The sequence below is a fragment of the Seriola aureovittata genome, chromosome 16, assembly GCF_021018895.1.
Source record: "Seriola aureovittata isolate HTS-2021-v1 ecotype China chromosome 16, ASM2101889v1, whole genome shotgun sequence".
Taxonomy (NCBI): Eukaryota; Metazoa; Chordata; class Actinopteri; order Carangiformes; family Carangidae; genus Seriola; species Seriola aureovittata.
The window spans coordinates 9,574,126-9,598,822 of record NC_079379.1 but is presented as its reverse complement, the minus strand read 5'-3'; the positions used below and the strand labels follow the sequence as shown (position 1 = coordinate 9,598,822).

General features: G+C 41.0%; 3 protein-coding genes across 3 annotated transcripts; 1 reads left to right on the top strand and 2 right to left on the bottom strand.

Annotated features, from left to right (window-relative positions):
- Positions 1-107: 107 nt before the first annotated feature.
- Positions 108-12,390, bottom strand: rnf5 (ring finger protein 5). Its single transcript, XM_056399873.1, has 6 exons — positions 12,020-12,390; positions 5,249-5,267; positions 3,580-3,692; positions 3,428-3,485; positions 3,183-3,294; positions 108-2,712 (listed from the first exon to the last, which is right to left on the bottom strand). The coding sequence occupies exons 1-6, from the start codon at positions 12,232-12,234 to the stop codon at positions 2,594-2,596; spliced, it is 636 nt and encodes a 211-aa protein (XP_056255848.1). The 5' UTR covers positions 12,235-12,390; the 3' UTR covers positions 108-2,593.
- A 487-nt stretch (positions 12,391-12,877) lies between these two features.
- utp23 (UTP23 small subunit processome component) lies at positions 12,878-15,869 on the top strand. The gene is made up of 3 exons (XM_056399909.1): positions 12,878-13,267; positions 13,357-13,531; positions 14,737-15,869. The coding sequence occupies exons 1-3, from the start codon at positions 13,080-13,082 to the stop codon at positions 15,097-15,099; spliced, it is 726 nt and encodes a 241-aa protein (XP_056255884.1). The 5' UTR covers positions 12,878-13,079; the 3' UTR covers positions 15,100-15,869.
- Positions 15,332-23,850, bottom strand: LOC130184111 (double-strand-break repair protein rad21 homolog A-like). Its single transcript, XM_056399908.1, has 14 exons — positions 23,558-23,850; positions 21,598-21,794; positions 21,095-21,224; positions 20,704-20,803; positions 19,998-20,104; positions 19,518-19,727; positions 19,237-19,359; positions 18,965-19,093; positions 18,658-18,881; positions 18,373-18,529; positions 18,125-18,270; positions 17,647-17,865; positions 17,407-17,490; positions 15,332-17,180 (listed from the first exon to the last, which is right to left on the bottom strand). The coding sequence occupies exons 2-14, from the start codon at positions 21,739-21,741 to the stop codon at positions 16,989-16,991; spliced, it is 1,965 nt and encodes a 654-aa protein (XP_056255883.1). The 5' UTR covers positions 21,742-21,794; positions 23,558-23,850; the 3' UTR covers positions 15,332-16,988.
- Positions 23,851-24,697: the final 847 nt, after the last annotated feature.

Genomic DNA, 24,697 nt, shown 5'->3' with positions numbered 1-24,697 from the left:
AAAAAATGACCTAAATTATTAAATGAATACCTACATCTGTCAATCTCAAGATTGACTAATCAAGTCCTTTCACAAAATCTAGATAATGACGACGCAAAACAAGTCAATGATTTTATCAAGTTTTAATCTCCTAGACCATTTGGTTTTGCACAATGTCTCCAGGTTCAGTCTGTCAAGACTCCACCACTTTGTTCTAGTATCACTTAACCCTCTTAATACAAAGTGTAGCTGGACAGACAGGTATGCAAGAAATGACGAGCCCCAACAGCCATCCTGTCCATCCCACAGAGGACCTTGAGTTTCATCTCTGACCCTGGTGTGAATGTTGAAGTGCCTCAGACCTGATTCAATCCATCCAGTTTAACACAAGTTAAAGGGAAACTCCACTGATTTTACAAATCAAAGTCTGTTAACAGGTCTTGGGCTGGTACTGCTGCATATGTGAAAAAAAAGTAGTATAAAGCCTTTTGTTGTCCAAAGGAAACTGAAGGCAGCAGCTGCTTGTGACTAGCAGCTCGAGACTACATTGGCCAATAGCGAACTAGCCACGAGTTGCACTGTGGGTAATGTTGGGCACCAGGTTTTAACAAGGAAGAAGAATGTGTTCTGCTGTATCAATTCGGATACTTTTTAAAACCATCCATTGAGTCCAACGTAACAGAAGTGCGATGCTAAATCGGTGGAGTTCTCTTTAGAGCCAAAACTGGACCATTTTCCTATCTCCGGGTGAAAATCAAACACAAAGCTGAATCTGGATCTTTTGTTGTCACATATTTAGGTGAATGTATGTTACTGTAGTTTTACATTGCTCAACTGCCTCAAAACAGGAGCTCTTTAATGTGCACTGTGTCAGTTACAAGAGAGCAAAATGAGCTGAATCATATCAAATCACATTGACAGGGAAGGACAGACTTTTTTGCTCTTGTGACATTTATTTAACCTTATGAGAGCGTAGTTTTTAACCTCAGGCTGCACGCCTTTTCAAAAATAAAACACAGGAGTTATGGAAACCAGGAACCAGATGGTTTCTTGCTTTACAAAAGCATCTTGAGGCCTACTCACACCTCTCGTCCTCTCCTGCTCTCTATGGCTGGTCATCCAGTCAGAAACACGTAAAAACAGCATTTACAATATTCATATATACAAATATATAATGTATACACACTCACTCAGACACACAGACACATTTAGTCAGGAAAAAAAAAAAAAAAAAAAAAAATCAACTGACAGAAAGAAGTGTGTTTTACATTTTATAATCATACTGGGGCACAGTTCATTGAACTGTTGCTCATCAGCTGTGTGCTGACCTTTTCACCTCCATGGCTAACTGAATGGATTCTCCCCACTTGTTACGCTGCATTGACTCCTCTCGCTGTCATGATGTATTGCGTAGCATCCCATCAAGCTACTTTATCACCCAGAGCTTCTCTGTCATGACAGTTCGCTCTGTCATCAACAAACTGTGTGTGTCAGATTATTTTTTATTCTCTCAAGTTGCTCATGATGATACAAAATTCTCCTACACTGGCCCTTGATGGGTGCACCCGTCCATGTTAGTACAGCTTTGTGGGAAAAGGAGCAACAAGTGGTTCCACACCAGCACCACACTCCGATCTTTAGGACAGCTCTATCTACAAATGACTTCACAGTGCAATGGCAGTTTTTGTTAAGACAAATGTATATAAAAATGCATCCATCTGTGCTATTTCTATATGTCAGTCTGCTTTTAAGAGCAAGTCGCAAATCTAGGAGTACTTGTTCATTTCACGAGGAAACTGTAAACAGGAACGATTTAATGACATTTTTCACCCCCGACATCGTGTGTGACTGATCCACTACTCTTTGGCCTTTTAGAGTAAGAAATAGCTGCTACAGCAACTATTGTGTTATTTCATACCCCTCCCTCAACTTTCCACAACCGTCCTCCCTCTCTCTGTTTAAGGAATAAACTGCTGACTCTTCGAAGACAGATGTAAACCAAAACAGAGTTAGTCACTGCCTGGAACTTTCCTCCACCCATCTCTCTTCTGCAGCGCTCGACAAACACACACACTCACACACATGAACAAACAAAAATCCTTACCATAGCTCACCCTAGTCACATAATACTGACTCTGAACCCCTTCAACTTAAGTGTCCGCCTATATTTTTCGGTGTGCATATATCTACAGGTGTGCGTGTGTGTGTGTCTAGAGATGGAGAGCTAACATGATTTATTTTGAATTCACGCAACACCAATTTTTTGTGTGTGTTTCTTGCATAAACAATAAAAGAAGCAGGTGGGTGGGGCTGAGTATATCCCTAAAGTGAATCTGTCGTTTCCAGGAGGAGAAGAAAACCAAATTCCTGTGGTTCTCCTTTTAGGATCAAACACAGTGCTACACTCTCTCCCAAGTTTAGTACCTGCTGGAAAATGTAACATGAGTGTGTGTCTGTGGCTCGAGTTAAGTGTGTGAAATCTGTTTTTTTGTTTTGTTTGTTTGTTTGTTTTTTTTGTTACTTTTTTTTTTTGCGCTCCTCCCTCCCAGTGATCCACTCGTGTGTCCGTCTGTCCATCCATTCATTCATTCATTCATCCCATCCCGTCTCTCCATCACACGCTCAGCAGCCAGAAGAAGAAAAAGATGGCCACGAACAGGAAGAGGGAATCTTGCCAGTTGTTATTGCCGTTGTTGAGGTTACCGTTGCCTTGGTGATCACCTGCATACTGATCTAATGGTAGAGAAGAGGGAAGGTAAAGGTCGTTACTGCAGTGTCTCAGGAATCCAATTTCTCCCACTAATTATCAAAATAACTTTCTTACAGTAACGTTTCCAGCAATTTCTGAATGATGGTAAGAGCAACAGGGGACACTTCCTTTTTAAATACAATATATTCTAATTAAATTATAACTCTACTATAAAGGATGGCCACCATGTAAATGTAAAATCGACTGGATATTGAAGGTCTTCAAACCAGATCTTAAGTGATCTTAATGCGAGTTCAGACAAAACATGAGGCGAATTTGTCCTGAGCGGCAATTGTTCCAACCTGCATGAACCAAAGTCAGCTCATTCAAGCAAACTGAGCCTTATCTGCTAGCAGACTGGTGCGGTCACAACAACATCACTACTGCTTATAGCTTGTCAGACTTGGGGTGGAGAGTGTTTCTGGCCGATGTAGCCACAGCTGTGCGCGTTTACCTGCTCTGTGAAAGGGGTCGTTGGTGTTGAAGACTGTGGTGAAGAAGCCGAAGGGGAAAGCACCGATGCCAAAAGACATGTGAAAGCCAGTGTCCCCGAAACCCTGGAACATCTGTGCACAGAGAAAACCGAAGATCAAGCTTTAAAAATACTGATAATACAAGATAATACTGTAATTATGACGAGCAGTGGGAAAGGATTTGATTGACTTTTGGAACATAATCAGTGAGTAGAAACCGACTCACCCCGCCTCTGCTCTCTGGCTCTGTTCTCTGTCCCTGAGGCCGAGGTGGAGTTTTCAACCTGAACAACAACAGAAACAGTCAGTCATTCGTAAGGCAACCATTAAGCTAGCACATAAACAAACGCACACAAACACACATGGACTCCAGTGTACCTGGGGTCCTCTTGGCTGGAGCTCCCTCTGCCGTACAGTGGGATGACTTTCTCTCTGCTGATTCCAGCTTTACATACAGGACACTGCTGCCTGCTGGGCCGTGTCTCTAACCACTGAGAGGGGCAACAGAGGGAGAAAGATGTCAAAAATGTTTAGAATTCAAATCAGATAAACCCTGTCTAGTGTATTCCTACGGCAAATCAAGGTTTGCTTTCTAAATACTGGGTTCACTGCCAAATAAAAGCAAAGACATCAACTACATTTTCCAAGAAAAGCTGCAACAGTTTCAAGATTTATCCTGGTGGTTATTACCTGAAGCGCAACAAAGATCTCCTGTGGCATTTTGCCCTAGCAGCACATTCACAACAAAACCGTTAAAATTATTAATGGTAAGATCTTATTAATGGCTGTAATAAAATTAAATTTTTGTTGAATCTATGTAGTGCTTATGCTGCTTCACTGAGCCATGTAGAGCTCAACTTGGTGAAGTGGTGAGTAGCAGAGAAAGCTGAAGTAAACAGATGCATTAAGTGCATTAGCATGTTTAAGCTGCACTAAGTCAACTGACAGGTGTAGTTTCCACGCTGAGGTTACATCACAACCCTCTGATCACACTTCACTTTACATGCTGGAGGCAACTGCTCCGCAAACAGCCCACTTACACTGGGTGTGTGTGTGTGTGTGTGTGTGTGTGTGTGTGTGTGTGTGTGTGTGTGTGTGTGTGTGTGTGTGTGTGTGTGTGTGTGTGTGTGGACCCTGCTTGACTGTCATCTCCCTCACTTTGCTGTTGCATCTATTAGTTCTAGCCACCGACATTGACTCGTGACCCCAAATGATAACAAATGAACACAGCGTGGATGCAAGCTGTGAGCAGTGCAGTGATGGAGTAAGTAAAGAATTGAAGTCAGTATAGAGCAAAGCTGTGCTGTAGTCTGTTAGTGCTAAATGGTACAAAAGAGAGTGATGGGGCACCGCTAGAATTAAATATTCGTCATAAACAAGATGCATCCAAACGACATTTTGTCTGTCGGCTTTCAGCGCAAATTCACCGGTCAGAGTTCACGACAAAGCTGCTAAAGCAGTTTTGATTTTTTTAGAATTGATAGCAGCTGGTACAAAAGTGACAGGAAGGAAGGAGGGGATGACGTGCAACAAAAGTGCTCCCTGCATTTGAACCAGGGACATTGTGATGATGGGCATGACTGAATTAGGGCTGCAACTAACATATTTTCATTATTGGTTATCATTTTATCTATAAAATGTCGACAATTTAAAAAAAAAAAAAAAAAAAAAAAGCCTCTCACAATTTCCCCTTAACCAAATTTTATCCATAGATACTCAAACTACACTGACATCCTCAAATTTAAACACTTGGAACCTGTGGGTGTTTGGCATTTCTTGCTTGATAAATTAAATAATAAATCTACTGTCAAAATAACTGGTAATTTATTTTCTGTCAACTAACTAATCATTTGACCACAAGACTGACTGATTATCAGCTCCACCCGGCTTCTACCTGAGCAGAAGTTGAACCTGTTAGAATATTAAAAACAACAGTGTGTGTGTGTGTGTGTGTGTGTGTGTGTGTGTGTGTGTGTGTGTGTGTGTGTGTGTGTGCTGAGCCATAACCAGTGTTGCAATGCAAGAGACCAACGGAGGAAATACTCACTTGATGAAGACAGGGCCAGCTGTAGAGACAGAGAGGAACAAAAACATTAATTTGCATTCTCACAATAGCTGCGTTCTTTTAAAATGTCAGCTGTTTGCTTCAGTAATACCACCAACATCCCTGAAGCTACTTTAAAAAAAAAAAAAAGAATATGTATCAAATCAACCTCAATGGATGCAGTAAACACGACGCCCGAGTAGTTTTTGGTAACTCTCAGTGCTGTGAGACTGGTCGGATTTTCCTTTGTCACCCGTGGCTTCCAACCTATGAAAGCCCAGCTGGTTTAGAAGAACCTGTTCCTAACGAGACGGCTGATTAAACTCATCCCTGCTCCCCATCGCTGCTATTAATTGGCTCCATCTGTTGTCAGCAGTTACCAGAGTCTTGCCTGAGTGGCGGCTGGCCCGGTCGACCCGCTGCTGCATTGTGGGAGTCCAGGATGGAGGGTTCGGGGAGGTGCTACATCGAGTTGGCGTAGGTGAATATTCCTACATCCTGCACCTTACAGCTCTCTAGCAACCACACAATCAAACAATGTTCATGTCACGTCAGTAACATGACAAGAAGACAAAGCTCCTTGCCTACTCGAAAAACTGGCTTCATCTTGTCCTCTGAAGACCCTGCACTCCATCCGCTGCGAGCGTCATTTACTTTCTCTCCTCAGACACTGAGTTGAGAAACTTGGCTCGAACAGTGATGGCTGTTGAGCTCAGTTAATGTATCACTTTAAGTGACTGTTTTGTGGGCAACGAGTGAGTTTATCAGCCCTGAGCACTGACAATGTGTTTTCCAATAGGAAGATATAATACTATAGATGAATACCGTTGATGAACGTCATAAGATAACTATCTACCCAGCTGATTTTCCCAAAACTGTGCTTTATTTTCTTGGAATCATCAGTTCAATATTACCTACAGGAAAGTCAGAATTTTCAGATTTGTATCAGCTAAAAATCAACTGAAAAAACGACAGTATATATATATATAACAAATAAAAGGCAAATGAATGGGTTTTAGGTGGATTTTTTCTTTGCAACTTTTAATTTTACCAAACTAATCTGCAAGTTTGAAAGCCCTGTATATATTAATCCTGCACCACCAGCCTATAGTTTTGCCCTGGGACCTCAGTTAATTAGGACACGCTGCAGAGAGATGTACCTTCTGCCCCTCCGTGCATTTTAAATTTCTACATGATGTGAACAGAGCACTTTTCAAAACCCAGAACGAGTGTGTTCCTGTCACAAAGGTATTGTCGTTTTTGACTGAGAAGATTGTTTAAGGCATAAATGGAAGCAAATACTGCCGCTAGGTGTAACAGTGCAGTTTGTAGCAGCATCTGTAGCTGGAAAGAGTTTCATTTTCCTTTGAAGAGTCTGATTTTTGACTTTACCATGTTCTTTATCTCTCTGTAGGCTTCTGTCACAGATTTTGCCCGCAGAGTAACTCAGATCATGCCAAGGAACAGGCAGGACTTGCTTCTGACGCTTTCAGCACCTTCACAACCACAAAACATTCAAAAGCTCGATCGCCTCGGGTTGACCCCGCCAAACTAAACATGAACAATAACAAAATAACCAGCTGAGCCAAACAAACCATAAAGCTGTCAATCTGCAGGCTTTTACACACACACACAGGCTCACAACACGGCTCAGTGTGTACAGCATTAGTGTAATACCAGCTATCAGATTGCTGCTGAGAATGACATTCCTGTGGATGCAAACGGCTCAACAAAGCGTAAGGCCCAAGCTAACATAACAACGCATTCAACTGATTAAACATGTGGCCACACGTAAAGCAGAGCTGAAAATAACCGCTTCATTTCCAATAAGTGGCTCAACAACTGTTAGCGTGTACGCCTCCTTAGTGTATCACAGACTCGATTATATGACCCCCCCAAAGGTCTTATTTTCATAACATCAAATTAGAATATGAATCTTAACCTGGACAAGATTATTATTATCTGCTTAATGAGTCCCTCCTGATGATAATGAGGTGTTTACAGACAGCAGTTAGTAAACACAATGCTTGGTGGTTGTTTTTTTTTTGGAAAGACAGAACTCTTTGGAAACCCTAAACCTCCGAGTGTAAACTGATTATTTTCTCAATTTATCATTTTGCTCATTAGATAAGAAGAACAAGGTGGTGCCTTTATTAAAATCAAAAAAACAGTCCAAACCCCAAAGATATGCATATAATTATCATATACGATCACATATAGTCATATTAGAGATGCTACACTCAGACAATGTTTTGTGTTTTTGCTTAAAAAAAAAAAAACTGAAATGTTTAGTCGGTTATTGATTTCAGTTTTAAACTTCACTGAACCTACTGGGGTGAAAAAAGGCCGAGCCTTTACACCAAGCAGCATCACTATGTTTTCAATGATAAAAAAGTACTGTAACAATATCCACCTTTATATAATCAACAGCGTTAAACAACACCCTGTTAAAAATCTGTTCAAAGAAACATAGGCGAGTGCAGATGAAGGGCTACTTGATCGGCTAAGGGAAAATAGATTTACAGCATATAAACTTATTCCTGAAAAACATATACAAGTCATGTTCTTGTAATCCAATGAAAAAAAGCCCCGCAGCCACAGTTTTCTCTCCACAGGTTCATATACAAAGACCTACAGATGGATGCCACAGCAGAAACAGCCTGAGACCGCCTGAAACAACATGCTAACATTTAGAAGCATGTCGCTAAATAATCTTAAGGTCCATTTAGTAGCTTTTGATGGAGCTTTGGAGCACATTTAACAGTCTTCATCAGGGGATGGAGGTAGCTCAGGTGTAATCACGTGACCAAAGTGTGGACGGACGGTCATGAGATAACAATTAGTCAGCTGTGTGTGGAAGCAAATTCCTGATGCGAAAACAAGCAGTTTTTTGCAATTTTTTTCTTATTTTCTGACACTTTATAGACTTAACACATAAGAGAAAATAATGGGCAGATAATATTTTTAAAAGTTGCGAGTTGTGTGAGTTGAAATTAGTTTGGCACACAAACTGCAACCAATCATGAGCGACCTTCCAAGTTCAAGTATAACTGGTGAACTCGTGCCAAGATGTTAACACAAGTACCCAAACAGCATTAATTTGAAAAATTACGTGAATAATTAGGTTTCCAACCGGGGGGGTTGTGACTGTACAAAGGATCGCCAGATGAACGTGAGGGGTTTCAAGGAGATTAACAGGTCAAGAAAGAGAAAAAAAACCCCCACTAAATTATGCTGATTGCTTCTTCCAATCTTTTTTTCTTGTGGGACACCAGACATTTCTATCTCTTCTCTTCTACCTCGAACAATGTGTGATGAGAGGTCGCAAGTAGTAACTGTTTAATTTTAAGCAGTCATAAGGCAAAAAGGTTGGGAGCCATCCTTTTAACCACTCAGATTATTGCTTTTCTTGCCGGTTTTACATATGCAAACACTTTGACTTGAACTTTCAACATGCCTTCCTGTTCTGAGCCTTACAGTCAGAAGCTTGCTGGTGGTTAATGTAAATGGACGATGTAATTTTGCTTTCTCTACTGATTCCCCTGATGCTACTTTTCTCCATTTCTAATCTAACTTGATGAGATCTAATTCGATCTATGTGAAGAAAATTCACTTCTCCTGCAGCCTGCGCAGCCGACATCTCTGACGACAACACAGACAGGGACACTCAAGGGGATAGTAACGATGTCACATGCTCATTAACCTCAAAGTATTAAATTGGCATTAATGTCTCTTTCGCACAAATCATTCCTCTGGATGCTAGAATGGCTGATTCCTTAATTTACTGTAATTTTCAAACTAAAATCTGATTAAGTGTTGGTGAAATATCTGATGAAACAGAGTGTACTTAGGAGGAGGCTGTTACTGTTTCTAGTTAGTTGAATATACAGCAAGAGCTATGATCCTAAACAAAGTGATACTAGTTCACAACTGTGAAATTCAAAGCACTCTGGCCACAAACGCTGTGTTTTCCTGCAGCTGAACTGATGGAGAACTGCCAGCCAGATTAGCTGGCACAAAGCAATAAACTGTGTCAAAGTTAAATGTCCACTTCAGCTGAATACAAGATGTGTTAGGAGCTTAATGCCATCTGACATAGAAAATGCATGTGACAGAGTTTGAGGTATTTGTGATGAAAAATTACATTTAATTTTCTAATTAAGTTGCAAATTTGAAGTTGCAGCAGGTGAACTGACGTCAACACTTTTCTTCGTTGCTGATAGTTTCATCATCACGGTTTCATCACATTGCACTGGCGTTGAGTGAGAGAACAGGGGGACACAGGTAACATGGCAACTAAATTACATCAGCCCATGACACAGGAACTTCAGTGCATGGTTATGTAGCAACCGTACATGCAAATATAAGATTTCAGCAGAAATGCACCATTCCCTTGATCAATTAACTAAATCATCAGCAAAACATAATTAGACCATATTAAAATTCATGCACTATTCCCTAGGAGTCAGAATGGCAAACTCAAATGAACTGTGGGCCAGCAGCCAAATTGCCAACTGTTAGAGAGGTCACTAAAAGACTTGGTGGAAAACATGTATGTATATTTTTTAACATTATTTCAGCTATAGACACTTCAAAGCTGAGCAATTTGACTCTCCCTCTCCTTGTTCCTTGCACACCATTCTTGTAGATGAGAAAGAAAGGCGTTACACTAACCTGTCCTCCTTTCTTAAAACTACACAAAATAAAAACCCAATTTTTTTACTTTAATTTTCAGACTTATCCGGAAATTAAAGGATTATTTCAAAATAAAAGATTGGTGTTTAATATCAGGTGGTTACCAATGTTAAAGTGCATTACACCTGCTCTGCTGGAGTGAGGACCGGATTCAGGCACCTCCCTTAAAAAAAATAAAAAATAAAAAATCTTGTAAATCAGTCTAACTAACACTCCATTGGATCATGTTCATATAACGGGAGAAACACTAAATGGTAAAAAATACATAATTATTAATGCACAGGAGCATTTCTTACTTCATGAAACCCCTTCTTTTTCTGCTGCAAAACACAAAAAAACCCAACAAAACCAAACAGTTACACACCAACAAGTAAAGAGAAGTTACATTTTCTCCTGTGTGTGACAAACCCTGTTATGACTTTTACTACTGATTACAACGCCCTTGGGTTTGACTCCAGTCTGACACCCTTGGCCTTAATCTCACATTAGCCTCAACCTGTGAGCAGGCATGGCCGTCAGTCAACACTCAAAACTCATGAATGAGCCACACAAATGTCACTGAGAATATGTGTACATTGTGCACATTTTCAACACAAAGTGGTTTCAAGGTTGAGGCTTGCACAACTCTTGATCAAAACCACGATAGGAGAAACGATTAGAATCACAGCTGAAATGCAAACTCAGGTTACAGCGAACACTCACTGCTCTCCAGTTGACATACTGTACTGTTTCTAAATCAAACATATAAAAACTTACAAAACCAGAAGATATTCACTTTACAATGATATAAAACAACAGAAAATCCTCACATATGAGACGCTGACACCAGAGAATATTTGGTGTTTTTGCTTAAAAATAAATCAATTAATCAACTAATCATGTCAGCTCTACAGTAAACCTGACAGTGTATTTGCTGCCGTGAATGACTGAAGACTGAGCTGATCTGAACGCTACAAATGATCAACACACAGTTTTAACTGAGACAGCAAAGTTAATGTGTCACAGAGAGTCTGAGTGAGTGATCAGGGTGTGTGATCTACAATGGCACTGAATGCAACTGTGACCTCTGACCTACACCACATCAAACCGGCCAAAACGGGCTACTGCATAGGGACCCAAAGGCCACAGGTTTATCCCATAACATAAATTTGTATCACTTGAGGTAAAATATCAACCATGAGTCCTCCATACTCCATCTTGGAACCATTGGTGGCCCTGGTCTAGTGGAGAGGCTCTGTTAAAATGTAATTTTGGTTTAGTTAAGTGTTGCTGAGTTTATATTGACTTAATTTCTTCTAAAGTGGTGTTTCATAAAATTGCTTAAATTTTTTTCACTATTTTGAATAATTAATACATAAAAACTCGTGCAAAGAAGTATTATTACATTATAGAACAACTGCAAGAGACAACTGCATTGTCTTTATCATCAATACACCTGATCTGATCTGACCTGGTTATTTTCTTTAATCAGCTGATTGTTTGGTCTATAAAAAGGTCAGAACACAGTGGAAAAATCGTTATTCCTGAATGCAGCGTTAACGTATTCAAACAGCTTTTTACTGTCTGTACAAGATTCAAAACAACACACGTTTTACTGTTGTAGAAAATGACAAAACCCAGCAAACCTGTCACTCAACTGATCAACTAATCATTTCATCTCTAGCGTACTGGTTGGCTTCTAATGGAGCAGACAGGTGTAAAGAGGGCAACAACACATTTTCACCCCGGCCCCACCTAAGCCGTGGTTATCCACAGTAGATCTGTGAAGGAATATGTCAAAGTTTTCGATCTAACACTTTTGAACTATAAACACTTCAGCTTTCGTCGAATATATTAGTCGGAGGGTCAGAATTGATTCGGTATGTGTCTGTCACTGTCCTACATAATGCGGAGACATCCTCCGGGTTAGAGCGAGTCGTTGGGTGTGATTCCGCCGTCAAATTAACTCAATCTGATGGTAAAGGAGGCCGCACAAACGGCAAAACTACACTCCGCTCCGGCGGACTACACAGACAGAGAAACAAAAACAACCACCTCCACACATCAAAACTACCCCTCTTTCCCCGCCTCGTCTCGTACCAGAACAAGTGGCCGCACATACTGATGACAGCGTCCCTGGCAGTGTCCAAACAAATGTTGCACTCGAAGGTGGCCCGGTCCCGCTCCCGTTCGCCCTCTCCGCTGCCGCCGCCGCTGCTGCCGCCCGACCCGTCGTTGCTGCTCTCCCCGGCCGAGAATCCTCCTCTGCTGGCCGGGCCGCCATCACTCGAGGACCGTGGATTCGCGGCCGCCATAATATTTACCGTACAAGCAAAGAAGGAAGGTAAAGCACCGACCTGACCCACACGGCCCGAGCCGAGCTAACGTTTACAGTTAGTCAGAGGTAACGACAAGTGTCGCCGAAGCAACCGGCGCTGCTGCTGTAGCTCTACCTGAATGAAGACTTCCGCTTCCGGGAAAACAAGAGACGAGGAGAATATAAACACCACCCACTGTAATAACAATAATAATATTAATCAGTCAAAAAATATGAGATAGTCATAATTATGATATAATTACCTTCTATATATAGACTATACCAGAGTTCAATAATGAAATATTAATTCATAATTATGAGATAATGACTATGATATATCACCTATTTTATATAAACTAACCTATAAACAATACAAAGTAAACTCATAATTTTGAATTAAAAGTCCAAATGTTTTACTTAAAAGTCCAAATTTTGAAAAGGTATCTATATACTTTAAGGTTTTTGTTTTTGTTTATGCTGGTTTGTTTATTATTGGATTGTACATCTTTGTCTAATGAAACTCAGTGTGACACAATAAAACAAAACATAAACGACAGGACGGTCGGACAATTTCTTAAACCACCGGAACCTTCGTCGTGTACTTTGTTTCCGATCGGTGCCATTAGAAGTAAGTACCGCAAGCGTGTGTACATCAGAATCCATGCTGAAGTCCGTTGATAGTGATATTTAGAGAATGTGTACGAAAATCGTCCATTAAATTTGTTAAACTCCACCGGACATTTGAAAACATCGCTAAAGGCTCTTGATATTTTCTGAAGAGAAAGAAGAAAAGTTGTTATTAACCAGAACCAGCCTGTGCTTTGACTTTACCCAACAACCAACATGAAGATCAAGAGACAGAAACAAGCCAAGAAAACCATAAGTTTCTACAAATACAACTTCAACTTTAGGGAACCTTTTCAGATCCTCATCGATGGGACTTTTTGTCAGGCTGCGTTGAAAAACAAGATCCAGATCAAAGAACAAATGCCCAAGTACTTGATGGGGGAGGTGCATCTGTGCACCACAAAGTGAGTAGATTTACTTCTGTACTGGATACATTTAACTGTCCCATCTTATCTAATATCCCGTTATTTACCCATGTGTGTGTTTATCTCAGCTGTGCACTGAAAGAACTGGAGACTCTGGGGAAAGAGCTGTATGGAGCCAAAATCATCCTGCAGAGGTTTCAGGTCAGGAATTGTCCACATTTCAAGAACCCAGTCCCCGCTTCAGAGTGTCTGCTGTCCATGCTGGGGGACACAAACCCACACCACTACTTTGTAGCCACTCAGGTAAATACTTTGAGATCCTACACACACTCAAACACCACCCAGAGGAGGCTTTTACATTTTGTATTAAATGCAAGGAAATTACATTAGAAATAAAATTTGTTTTAGGGTGGAAGTGACTGGCACTGTCTACATGTTTCAACACTCAGTTTCCAGTGTATTAGATAGACCCAGATGAGCCCAGTGCAATATAACAGTCATGCAACAAATCCTCTGTTCATGAAGCGTGTAATGTTTAGATCACTCTAGAGAGGAGTTGATTTAACTTTATGACCATTTTGGAGGCTGGTTGTTAAAATATCAGTATAATGCAATACAGTTCAACAGCACCAAAAACTTCAGGCTCCACATGATCATAAAGTTGCATCAGCACCTCTTTAAAACAGTTTCAACTTAGGTAGGTAACTTAGTAGGATTTAAAGTGTATATAAGCTTAGCTATTTGACCTCTCCGGCATATTATTTACCTTTTTAATAAAGCTTTCATTAGATTCCCATCTGTGTATAAGAGATTACCAGTAAGTAGATTGGGTGTTTGCCAAGAAAGTACTTAAACTATTAAAAGTGTTGTAAATAAATATACCAGACAGTGCAGCTGCATATGTCACATGCATGTGTGTCTCTAAAAACAATGTAGAGGGACGGAGTCTGTGCAGATGTAGGTGCTCAGCACAAAGTGTGAATGAGTAGATATGGAGAAAAGGGAACTTGTGTAATAGCATAGTGAGTTAGTCCACTCTCATATGTTTAAAATATCTCCTGGTTGTGGATGCATTGATGAATTTTACCTCTTTGAGCCTCTAACAGTTATTAAAATGAAACAGACTTAGAGATTAGAGATTTAGAGGAGAAAATCCCTCTTTGTTTAAATGGTCACAACTGGACGAGGGGTTGCAAGCAGACCCTGCTTCGTTTTAAGGAGCCACCAGTCAAAAATGTGGAGAAAACACTGATTTAGAATGAAGCAAATCAGCATCAACCCTGGGAGAATCGATTTAAAAATGTGTTTTATCCTAATGACAGGTAGAGAGTGCTGCTTTTGGTGCTTATTAACTTGATGAATCCCTTGATATCAGTTAAGGAATTTGTTTAGGAAGTTTAGGAAGAGCCTAAATTAAAGCCAAGTACTAGTACTGTTGACATGTATAACATTTGCATCCCCTCACACAAGTCCACTATGTTTGGTGTGTGTGTGTGTGTGATCTCTAGGACCACACAGTGACCACGGGCCTGAAGAAGATCCCAGGCGTTCCTCTGCTCTACATCATCCTCAACACCATCGTGCTGGACAAACCCAGCCAGACGTCCCTCGACCACGTGCAGGCCGTCCAGCTCGGCCAGCTGGTGAGCCCGGCCCAGCAGCAGAGCATCCGCAGCCTGAAAGAGGAGCAGGGAATCAACCAGAAGGACGGAGAGAGGCGAGGGAAGAAGAGGAAGAGGAAACAGAACAACCCTAACCCTCTGAGCTGCCTTAAGAAGAAGAAGAAAGGAGTGCCGACGCCACCACTGAAGAAGTCAGAGCAGGGGGAGAAGAGGAAAAGAAGTCGACACAAGAAACAAAATACGGAGTGAGGAGATTAATCTATCTGCTCCTGCAGTTACAAATACATAATATGGCAAGAAGACAGAGACTTAAGCCATGTTGTTTCTTGCATAAATATTATTCGAAGAAGTCAAAGATGTTCATGTTTAATATAACCCCAATCTAAAATTATTACACTCTCCACATTAACCTCTGGTCTGTTATTCTGATGTTACCACGTAGAACAAATTGATGTTTGTTACACAAAATGCCATTCTGAAATACTGGTCATGGTATTTGTTTAATTTTGAAAAGTTTTGCAACAGTTTCCAGGACTCATGGCTTTGCAGGCATGGAACTGAAACTGTTCAGAAACAAAGCAATACTTTTGAGATTGAGAGGATTTGTCTTGGCTTTTATACAAAATAAAAAAGCAGGTTTACAGGCACATAGTTTGAAATATAAGATGCACTCAGACATTACATAACCAGCAGTTTATATGGAAGTGGATATCAAAAACGATGCATTCAGCTGTCTTCGCAGAAGCACAGAAAGAAGTGTGGTCACAATGACATACTATACTGTACACTGTGTGATTTGTTTTTTCTGCTAGATTAGTTCTGTTGTATTTTTGTCGTACGATGAGTTTAGAGTCCAAACAATGACGCATATCCCACATGTGTTCATTCAGACTTCTCTTGATCATGTTTCAGGTTTCCACGTCATTTAGATTAAAAATCCATTTTACTTTTAAATAAAAAAACAATTCATTTCTCTACAACTGTTATATGTTATAACATTAAATGAATATTGAACAGAGTATCTATTTGATTTACACTGTCAAAGGTTACTGTGGAACAGTATTACACCACAACAGCTGAATAGTCTTCATTATCAAGACAATATATTACTGTATGTCACTCAGTAACTAAATGATTATCAATATATAAAAGGGACATTGGATAAAAGAAGTCTATGTGTCACATACTTCAAGTCATTTTAAGAGTTAGGGAGCAAGACGGCAATAAAAAGTAGTTCCTGGAGCAATTCCACTCTAGTAAAATATTACAGGATAGAGCATGCACATATTGGCAGACCACTGATGTTTACATTATCTATAGGTTAAAACTGAAGATATTTTTTTTTATTATAAAATGTGTCCCAATTCAATACTACACACTATATACTAATCTTCACAGTATTTTTTTTTGGCCAGAAATCATCTTAACCATTTTATCCTTACAGGAAGTGATACTAAGTGTCAACAGACTTGACTTCAACTGACTTCAGAATGACACTGCTGATTAAACAAAGAGTCAAAGTCAATGATAATGTTTTTCCATTATCCAGTATTAGGAACTTTTTATGTTTTATCATATGTTGTAGAGCTATTTCACCATCATCCACAATTAGATTCAAATTTGATTTTCTAGCCGTAAGAAACTTCTCCATTTCCTGTGTGAATTGAATTATAGGAGAATAACAGTGTACTCAAAAATCTAATGTGTTTTGGTATAAATAGTCTGAACACACTTCATATTCAGATCCTGCTTAGAGTCAGTGTGTTGTACAGATTTGGGACACAATTGTAGTTTTGCTGACTCTTGTGAGGCGTAAACAGTCTGATGCGGGCAAAGCATTTGCAAAAACAACTGCTTAAAGTGCTACACTACACGTGTGTAATGATGCATTCCTGGTCCGAGTCTGCAAATCACTACTGTTAACTGTTATATTGTACTCTTGCAGAATCTGGATATGGTGCATGCTCCTTTTGGTTGTGTACATGAGAACCTATCAGATAAGATCTTCTTTTTTTTCCCCCGCAGTAGTGGGAGAGATGAGTCTACAAGTAACACGGTTGATTGATTTGCCGCTGTGTAAACACAAAATTGTCTTCCAACCTAAATGTAAGGGGTACACAGGAGAGTATTTTTTTTTCCTAGATGATGTGGAAGCGAGGTCCAGGTGTAGCTATGATGTCGCTGTAAGGCTCCTCCTGGACGAGCTCCACCGCCTGCTGCTTCTTCAGCACCAGGAAGCTGTAGAACTTGGCTGCTGCCTGCTTCCTGTTGTTGTTCCTGCACAGGTCCAGCAGGCTGACCGACTGGGCGCCTGTTTTGGCCATCACCCTCTGAGCCAAGGTGAGGGTGAGAGACAGAGAGAGAGTCAGGGAAGGTGCAAGCATTTTGTATCTCCATCATTTAATAATGTATTAGTAGTGTACTTTGCTTCATCTACTCACATGGGGAAGTGATCTCTACTATTAATTTATATTGACTGCTGTATTATTTCATGCATTGCTCTTCACTTGCTGCTCTGTTCTTCTGTTTCTTCTAAGACGACAACCATGTACACACCTGTAGGCCATGAAGCATCTGCTGGGTTCTCTTGTTCCACCTCTTCTCCTCCTGGTCCTGGTCGCCTCCCTGCGCCTCCTCCTCCTGACACACGAAAAACTCTGCTGTAAATACTGATAAAGGTGGTGGAGTCCTTGATACAACGAGTCTGTCCATGCTCAGTTAAAGGATGAAAAAAAAAAAAAACTATATAAAATAAGAAAAAATAATACTAAAAGTTTTTGTGGATCTCAATCTCACCTCTTCATCAGAGTCATCATCGTTCTTTTTCTTGTCCTTATCGGCGAGCAGGTCCAACTCTATCAGCTGGCTGATGTTAGCGGTGGTTTCCTCTGGGGGTAATTCCACATTAGACGACGCCTCCAGCTGCTGGGACACATTACAGGCTCTGGACCCCTGCTGCTGCTGCTGCTGCTGCTGCTGCTGTTGTTGTTGTTGTTGCTGGTCCAAAGCTCCCATCTAGAGGAAAGAGTGTAAGAGGAAACAGAGATGGTGGGAGAGTTATAAGAGAGGACAAAGAGAGAGCAGAGCAACAGAGGAGAGTGAAGGGTATAAGAAAAGCAAAATAAGAAAAGTAAACAGAGTGAAGTTACTGGAGTTAGATGGCATTAAATACGGGTGGATATCAGATGTGGAAAAGTCTAATAGGTGTAAGGATGGGTGGTGAGTTTGCATCTTCTTCAGTTCAGACACTACTACTATGGGGACGTGAACTCACAGGCAGGGCTGGCTCTGTGTCCTGGGATTTGCGTTTCAGGCCTCGTTGGGAAGATGGTGGGGGCATGACTGATTCATCCAGCGTCGTCCTGCTTCCCTCCACAGCTGACGTCTGAAGTGCACTGGCCTCCTCCATGATGGTCTGGTCTGGAAGGCAAATGGACGTGTACGATAGGAACACTGACATTAACAAAATATGTTTCCTTTGTGCCCATTCAGCATAACTGTACACAAAAAGCCATTTCTCACCCATGATGTCTCTCTGCTGGTGGCCTGTGGTTTCCTCTCTGGGCACCTCTGGGTTCTCCAGATCTTTGAGGAACTCATCCAGACTGTCAGCCTCTCCACCTTTCCTCCTCTTCCTCAGCTCGTCTGGCACCAGCGGTGTCAGACACCTTGTAAACATCTAAAAAGAGAAAAGCAGAGAAAGCACAGAGGCAGAGAGATAAAGTATTTTAATTCTGTAATTTGTGGGACTGTTATCACAATAGCACTGTGTATAATTATCCCTGAATAATTGTACATCTCTGTTACCTTGAGCAGCCTAATGTTCCAGAGAGGCTGAGCAGGCAGTGAGAAAAGCTTCTCGACTCCTCCGGTCTCCTTCCACATCATCAGCTTCTTGGTGGGAGGCGCCAGGTCCAGGGTGGTGACAATGTCAGAGTAGTCAGACAGCTGTGCACGGATGGTTTTACTGTCCAACTCCTTCACGCTGTCCACAATAAGCTTCCTCTTACGCTTCGCCTTGGTCTCCTTTACTGCACAGGACATAGGGAGACGGATGTAAAACAGCAGCACAGACCGCAGTAGCTCTGATATCTCTTGACATCAGCGGCTTTACCTGTGATGTCAATGGGCTCCAGGGCAAAGGTTTCTTCTTCATTGTGAACCAGGGTTGTCTGTTCTGCCTGGTCCGCCATGGCTGGTAGGGGCTCTGTTGGGCCTGAGTCTGGACTGTCTGGGGCTCCCGCTAACAACACACAATCACAGCCGCTCACCACAATGGATATTTATGAAGAGGCGGACGCACTGTAATTTCAACCTTAATACAACCAGCTTTTGCAACACACCACGAAACAACGACTTGGTGCTGCAGTTATTTGTGGAACTGACCGGAGAGGGCATCAAAGTCATCATCATCGTCTCCGTGGTCCTGAGGCATCATCACACTCTCTGTGATGGCGGGAGGATCGTCAAAGATGCCGCCGCCATCCTCGTTACTCAGCAGCTTGTCCACTACACAGAGATAAAAGGTCATTTTATGAACACAGTGTACAGTGCAAGTGTCATATACAGATATCAGAAAACTAAAGTGTGTTATTATTTTCTCAGGTTCAAAACTTGCTGTCCTAAAATTATTGCATCTATTTCGCCAATGAAGTGTAGGATATTACCCAGCATGCCTCCCTCATTACTCTCCATGGGGTTGTCTCCGAAGTCATCCTTGTACTGGTCGTCGTACTCCAGGTGGTTGGACTTATCAGCCATCGGGTTAGTTGCTCCTTCAGCCTCCAGCAGCAGGTTGGAAGCTGATGTCCCCATGATGTCCACCTCGAACGCACTCTCCTCCCGCATCATCTCCCGGTCGTCCATCCCGAAGTCAGCTGCACAACAGAAATGTGTATCCTTACAGTATATAATGTAAAATGTGGGCGAGACGAGGCTGTGAACCTGTCAACTAACGATGAAAAAAAAGTGTTTAAACTGCTGGCGGCTGGTGGATCTCAGAAAAGGATCCTTTCATGAAGTATTTATCCTCAGATCCTTCCGTGTGGCTTCCCATTTATAACAGGATAAAGCTGTGGTGTTACATGGAAGCTCTCGACTGTCAAACATAAACAAAAGTCTGCATGCTCGGAGGAAAAGATGCCTACCGAAGTCGTTGTCCTGCAGCAGGTTGAGGTTGCCCACCTCCTCTCTCATTGTGATCTCCTCCACTCTGCTCTGGTTCAAGTTGAACTGCTGAGCCACGTCAATGTCACTGAAAGCGAAAGCACACCGCACAGTCAATTCAATATTTATCTTGCATTCACTGCACTTCCCTTCGTATGTAAACTAAATCCAGACTTTGTTACTTATTCAATGTCTTCCAGGAGTTCATTTGTGTTGAAGTGCTTGTAAACCCACCTGCTTTGTCTCTTTGCATCTACATTTCCCAAAATATTCAAATGAGTAATACATGCAGGTCGAGAGCAAGGGCGAGAGCCATCATAATAATTCTTCTAGTTGGAGAAAAGAAAATACGGATGTTCTATAATATTAATGAAAAGTCAACATTACAGGCAGAAATATACTGGAAAGAAAAACTAAAAACTGATGTTTTTAAGCAAGAGAAATGTCAAGTATACTGTACGTACACAACAGCTGCCATGGTGGCCTAGGGCCAACTGTGAACCAGAGAGTGCTTTTGGACCTTTGTTGCATGTCATTCCTCGTCTTTCTATCATTTTCTTTTTTCCTGTCATCTCTATACTTTTCCTTTTCTATCTAGTAAAGGCAGGAAAAAAATGCCCAACAAATTTTCTTGTGTATTTCTACCTAATTTTCTCTCCTGAAGAGGTAGACTGATAGAGGACTCACTCGAGGTCTGGTAGTGGCTGGTCAAAATCGTGGAACTCCTCAGGAAGAGTGATAGCGTTGTAGGCTGCTTCTCTGTTCTCCTCTGGAAGATCCACCACACCTGAAACACCAAAATGTAGGAAAAGAGTTACAGCACGAGTAACCAAGCTTAACTCTGATAACATAAACACATGCGGTATTAAGAAAGAGCCTTAGATGGGTAGGAAAAGTACAGAAAACAGGTTGATACATTGGCGAGAATAATTTAACAATAAATAATTTAAACTAAATTTTTCTGAATAAATTTGGAATCATTTATTGTGTGTACAGGGTGAAGGTGAAGCAACCGATGTGTGTATTTATATTGTGTGTATGTACAGTATTGCATGTTGATCAATGTGTTCGCCTTAACCTGGTCTAAATGCCATCTTGATCTTGATGAAGGCCTCGTTACAGTCTGCCAGCAGGTACTTGGCCTTCCTGTGGTAGATCCTGACCACCCCCAGCAGCAGATGCCCTGATGTTCGTAAAGCCATTTTCACCTGTCAAAGTAAAGACAAAAGGTACATTTAGAAGGAAACCTGTTACAATACTGTAAAATAAATCTGCAGTGTTTTATATAAATGTGTCAAGTTACAAAAGCCCAAATGATGTTTAAAAAAAATGCCTATTGAAATCAGCAGGCACAAAACACAAAATATTACATTTAATATGGTGTCAAATTTTTGCTTTTGTGAGACTATAACCAGCCACTGTTCACAATCCTAAAATTAGATTTCAGTTAATGAATTAATAGTCTGAATCAATCAGGACACTTCACACTTTCTGACACAAAACTTTCTTTGCATGTAAAGCTTAAATAATCTCCTTTGAAAGGGACTGGGAGGCGTGAAAGTTAACACCACGAGAAATTACCTTGGGTGAGATGATGCTCTCCACGCTGCTCTCCAGATTACACTCAAACACATGTGCTTTGGTCAGCTTCTTGTCCCAGTGGGCCGCCAGCCAGATCTTGGCCAGCGGCCCACGTTTGCTGAGGACAAAGTGGGCGTAAAACATTTTCTCAGTGTCTTCTCACCTCAAGGGAAAGGGGAAGGGGGAGGGCGTCAGGCCTGGAGAGAGGAAACAACACACACTGAGAAACAACACACTGTATATGACCGAAATCACAACTCTGAATAGGGAAAGAAAAAATGATATCTGAGAGGACACATTCAGTTTGTTGTCTGAGCATTTTAAGCATCTCTTTGAAGATGCAGATATGGTTGTCATGGCAGGGTGAAAGCTGATTAATTGAAACTTTTCTAAACCATTACCTGGCATGGCAACACCAATGAACATGTGTCGATTAAATAACTGCAGGTTTAAGGAAACAAGTCATCATAATAGATCACTTTAGGCTGTGGCATATTTTCTGGTTAATTTATAGACAAAATAAATTAATCAAGAAAATAATCTGTAGATAAATCTGTAATAAAAGTAATTGGTAGTTGAAGACCTAATTTCTTTTCTTTTTGTCAAGCTATGTCAACATAGTTTTGGTAATGGCTTATATATAGCTCATCCTCCTTGCCATTGTTCGTTACCTTTTGCACCTTTAAATTACCGCCTGTTAATTTAGTAAACTCTGTTGTTTATACCCAGTTTCTTCTGTCTTTTGCACAGTCCTGTGATCATATGAGATCACAGGAGGCTTATGTGGCTTGGGCTCCAAATCTTTTACTATTCATCATGTTTGGCTTTTTTTTTTTTTTTTGTACCAAAAGCAGATCATAGCTGCATTGAAATCAATTAGTTTTACACTGAATGGTCGAAGCAAAGCACTGACAGAACTGAAAACTGAGACCCCTTGTAGTGTTTTTGCTCAGTCCCTGTCACTGGAGCAAAAGCTGGGACAGTTTCCAGCGACCAGCCTTCATGCTCTGACAGCCAGGCCACCAAAATGAAGCAAGTAAAAGAAAAGCAACCCGGAACGACTACGTTACTTAAAAGCTGTGTTCACTAATATTTGTAACATTAACACGTTATTTCAGCTGGCAGGGTAAACGTGAAATAAACAGTTCTTTAGTAAGAAAGTCGTGGACAATAAAATGTTGCTGTCCCTGCTAATGATGGTAATGAGGACACTGTTGAAGTTATTGCCAATCATTTTATTACTTTATTTTCCAGTCTGCCTGACTCGCCACCCCCACGGACACCAAACCACACAGGTGTGCCGGTTTGTTCATCACGGCTCGGGTGTGACGTAGTTCCCACTCCAACTTACGAGGTAAATGAGACGCAGCATAAACCCCGGATCTCAGATGAACTTGTAACCGCCCCTGTCTGGGACGCTTATTTTACATATCCTGTGGTCTGCATGCGATGAATAAACATGCCTGAATCCGTGTTAAAGTCTGTTAAATGTCTGTAGAAGCAAATGCACCGGAATATGTCCTTCAGGTAGGTAAAAACGGTACACGCAGCACTACACTGTACCAGGACCTGCTGCACCAAACGCAGATGTTTGACTGCTGTCAGTGCAAAATATAACGAGTCAGTAACATTATACGCAGGTAAGGAGTTCAGCGGAAAGCATATAGGCTTTTTTAAATGTTAATGTCATTAAAAGGAGACGATCCTTACAACCCGACAGGTATATTAAACCGCATTAACCGTTGACGCTTTCCGTTTGAACATTAGTAAATAAGTATAATGTATAATATATATATATATAACTGTTAGTTATAATTGTTAGTTATATATATATATATATATATATATATATATATATAGAGAGAGAGAGAGAGAGAGAGAGAGAGAGAGAGAGAAATATATGTATATTAATTGCCCTATTTTGTTTTTCTCACCGTCACATCAAACATAAATTACTCACCGGTTAGCCGATTAGCCTTTTTCCCGTTTTGCCGGCTGCTGCTGGTGGCTGTTTTTCCACCTCCTCCTATGACTAAAACAAACAAGATGGCGTCTTGCCTCCCTCCTCCACCATCCCTGAGATTGGATGGTTTGGAAACCTCAGCAGGATGCAGAGTGGTGCTGATGTGGGAGAGAGGGGGGGTGAGGGAGGGGGCACTTAAGGCTACTTGTGTCTTACAAATATGTAGTGTGTTTTTCGGAACAGCTCTGCTCCTACAGCTGCTTCATTGGGCCAGGAGCACTACATGAAGAGCAGTAGTTTGCTCATGTGACACAGTACCAGCTCAGCTGACAGAGGACTGAGCACTGCAGTCCCTCAGGCTACTGGAGAACACCAGCCTTTATACAGCACAGAAATATGAAAAATTCATCAGCTACAGGTTCTACGCATTTAAGAATAAACATCATAGAGTGTATTCTATATTGTTTTTAGTGTTTTCAACTTTCAGCCTAAAGCTGACTCCATGCGGAAACAGTAGAGATAAATGCACATAAAACACAGTTTCTTTTAATGATATTGAACCTTTTGTTGCCTTCCTCTCAAGTTTCTCCCATTCTCTGTCTGCGTCTCTACTACCCGTATTGTTCAAATTTAATTGTTTGAGTCGATTGTCAATTTAAAGGGGAAGGAATAGTCCAGCAATGAAACATTTAATGCCAACTTTTCAGCTGCTCCCTTTGAACCAGCCTGCGAAAGGACACACCGAAAGGACACACCAAAACAAGCCAACCAAACACTTTACATATTTTAGAAAAGCAATGTCGGACCATTCTTGTGATGTTCTGCAAATAGTTTAAAGTACCACTAGGAGGCAGCAAAGTTGTCTGAATGGTAACACACCATTCAGATAACACACATGGTCAGGTGTAAAATGGTGAAGTGAAAGCTCTTTCAGTGGAGAGAGAAATCACCTGACTCTGGTGGACTTAATTGGAAGAATTTCTTTTCAAGACAATAATGGCTCCTCAATATTTAATTACTGTACTTAAAAAAAAAAAAAAAAAAGTTTCATCCATATTACAGTATTTTCCATCCATATAATTACAACAATTTAATTTAAACAGCGAGGCTGAACTCTTCCAGTCCATTAAACATCTG

What these genes read in the sequence shown, in the direction of transcription:
- rnf5 (XM_056399873.1), bottom strand. Translation starts at nt 12,234, where the DNA reads ATGGCGGCCGCGAATCCACGGTCCTCGAGTGATGGCGGCCCGGCCAGC. An exon ending in AGCCAGAGAGCAGAGGCGGG is followed by an intron (nt 3,295 to 3,427) that starts GTGAGTCGGTTT and finishes CTCTGTGCACAG; the next exon opens with ATGTTCCAGGGTTTCGGGGA. An exon ending in CGACCCCTTTCACAGAGCAG is followed by an intron (nt 2,713 to 3,182) that starts GTAAACGCGCAC and finishes CTCTACCATTAG; the next exon opens with ATCAGTATGCAGGTGATCAC.
- utp23 (XM_056399909.1), top strand. Translation starts at nt 13,080, where the DNA reads ATGAAGATCAAGAGACAGAAACAAGCCAAGAAAACCATAAGTTTCTAC. An exon ending in GTGCATCTGTGCACCACAAA is followed by an intron (nt 13,268 to 13,356) that starts GTGAGTAGATTT and finishes TGTTTATCTCAG; the next exon opens with CTGTGCACTGAAAGAACTGG. An exon ending in ACTACTTTGTAGCCACTCAG is followed by an intron (nt 13,532 to 14,736) that starts GTAAATACTTTG and finishes TGTGATCTCTAG; the next exon opens with GACCACACAGTGACCACGGG.
- LOC130184111 (XM_056399908.1), bottom strand. Translation starts at nt 21,741, where the DNA reads ATGTTTTACGCCCACTTTGTCCTCAGCAAACGTGGGCCGCTGGCCAAG. An exon ending in CAGCCACTACCAGACCTCGA is followed by an intron (nt 20,105 to 20,703) that starts GTGAGTCCTCTA and finishes TTTCGCTTTCAG; the next exon opens with TGACATTGACGTGGCTCAGC. An exon ending in GGAACATTAGGCTGCTCAAG is followed by an intron (nt 18,530 to 18,657) that starts GTAACAGAGATG and finishes TTCTCTTTTTAG; the next exon opens with ATGTTTACAAGGTGTCTGAC.